The sequence below is a fragment of the Antrostomus carolinensis genome, unplaced genomic scaffold (assembly GCF_000700745.2).
Source record: "Antrostomus carolinensis isolate BGI_N321 unplaced genomic scaffold, ASM70074v2 scaffold53367, whole genome shotgun sequence".
Taxonomy (NCBI): domain Eukaryota; kingdom Metazoa; phylum Chordata; class Aves; order Caprimulgiformes; family Caprimulgidae; genus Antrostomus; species Antrostomus carolinensis.
The window spans coordinates 1,308-3,120 of NW_010326298.1; the positions used below are offsets into that span (position 1 = coordinate 1,308).

A 1,813-nucleotide genomic window follows, 5' to 3' on the forward strand; every position below is an offset into this window, starting at 1 on the left:
AGTAGGGGTTTCAGAAGGCAGTTTAGAGAACCTGCTTTCCCAGAAGTGTCTCCTGAAGAATGACGTGTGAAAGGAGCTTTTCCAGCACCCATCTGCGTGCGAGTTGAGACAAAGCATTGGTCAGACTGTAGAGAAATGGATGATAAAGAACTGTAATACAGATATCTGACAAGGAATTTTTTTTTTTCTTTATTAGTTGTTTTACAGTAAGATATAGATAGAAGCCTTAGCTGAGATCAGTTATCTGTTGCTGTAGTCACTGTAAGGAAACATTTCCCAAACAGCTATACTCTAAATGGGCAAAGCAGGCAGAGGATGAAGAAAAGGATTATCTCCTTGTTTTGACGGGGACAGTACTGATAAGTGAGTTGCCCAGGGTCAAAGAAGTTGTTTGTGGCAGAGCCAGATGTCCTTGGTCTCCCTCCTTTCTTTCCTAACAACAGAATTGTCCTAGTTTTCCTGATTTATGATCAGGAATTCATTAAGGTAAATGAGTAATAATGATAATTCTGCTTCTTTATATCTGCAGATCGCCCAGGCCTTGTTTGCGTTGAGAGGATAGAAAAGTGTCAAGAGGGTTTCCTCCTGGCATTCGAACACTACATTAATTACAGAAAACACCATGTTGCGCACTTTTGGCCAAAACTGCTGATGAAAGTGACAGACCTGCGAATGATCGGAGCCTGCCATGCCAGCCGCTTCCTGCACATGAAGGTGGAGTGCCCCACAGAACTCTTCCCGCCCTTGTTCCTGGAAGTGTTTGAGGATTAGAGACTGGAGCGGTTCTCCACACCCCCCCGTCGCACTACTGGCTGTCGTTTCATCCCGTTGCCCGGCTCTTCTCACCTCTGTTCTTCTTCTTTCATTCTCTTCTGTTTCTCCAGGCGGGGTTGGGGTTTTGTTTGGGTTTTCATTTGGGGTTGCTAAGGGGCAGTTGTATACACATGGATGAAAACACCCCTTTAATGCGGGTACTTGTGACTATTGCAATTTGTTCTTCAGTCCTTTGATGTGAATGCTTTGACAGCTTATCAGTGAAAATACAAACAGACCAGTCTCATTCACCAGCATTTGCATGGTCACCAGCTCACACACATCATTGCTTGGAAAATATGGGAGAGAAATTAAAGTGGCAGAAGATAAATTGGCCGCCAAGTTAAAACAGCTATTGTTAATTTGACCTTGGCAATTCTGTCTGGTATTACCTCATTTTGCAGGGCATAAGTGACCATTTCATGAGATTAAATTTCTACTCTTCATGGTTGTTTCTGTTTTAACAATCACCGTTATGATCTAGGATCTTCATCATCATCACGATCGCATCATTATCTAAGAGTTGTTCCAAGCAGATATAGTTTAACTGTGCCCCATAAATCAAGTACTTAAAATAATGCAACGTGTTAGAAGGGACTGACTCATTTTTTTTCCATGTGTGTAAGAAAGTAAGATCCTTCAGTTCTTACTACATTTGAACTCCAAGGAACTTCACTGCAAGGTCTGTTGGAGTGAGGAGAGGAACTTGATCCTCTGAAGTGCTTTTCCTGAGGGTGGAGAGGTCTGCTTTCTCTGAGGTGCGTGGAAAATTCAGCACTCTAAAGGAGAAGGCTGTCTGTCAGGATAGCAGGCTTTCCTCGGGGTTATTCAGGGATGTGAATGCTCACAGAATGAGGACAAGGATAATGAAACATACAGGGTGACCTCCAGATGAGACAGAAATCAACCGTGTTCTTAACGACACTCAAGACTATATGGCTTTATCCCAGTAGTACACATATTGTGGCTTGGCAGTAATCGTTTTTTATATATATATATA

General features: G+C 42.5%; 1 protein-coding gene across 1 annotated transcript in view; it reads left to right on the forward strand.

The window, feature by feature from the left end:
* Window positions 1–1,041, forward strand: part of LOC104527718 (thyroid hormone receptor beta-like) — a 2,182-nt gene extending 1,141 nt beyond the window's left edge. The window contains exon 2 of the mRNA XM_010171515.1: window positions 530–1,041. Within this exon, the coding sequence (XP_010169817.1) occupies window positions 530–771 (242 nt within the window). The 3' untranslated portion in view covers window positions 772–1,041. The remainder of the gene's footprint in view (window positions 1–529) is intronic.
* The last annotated feature ends 772 nt before the right edge of the window (window positions 1,042–1,813 follow it).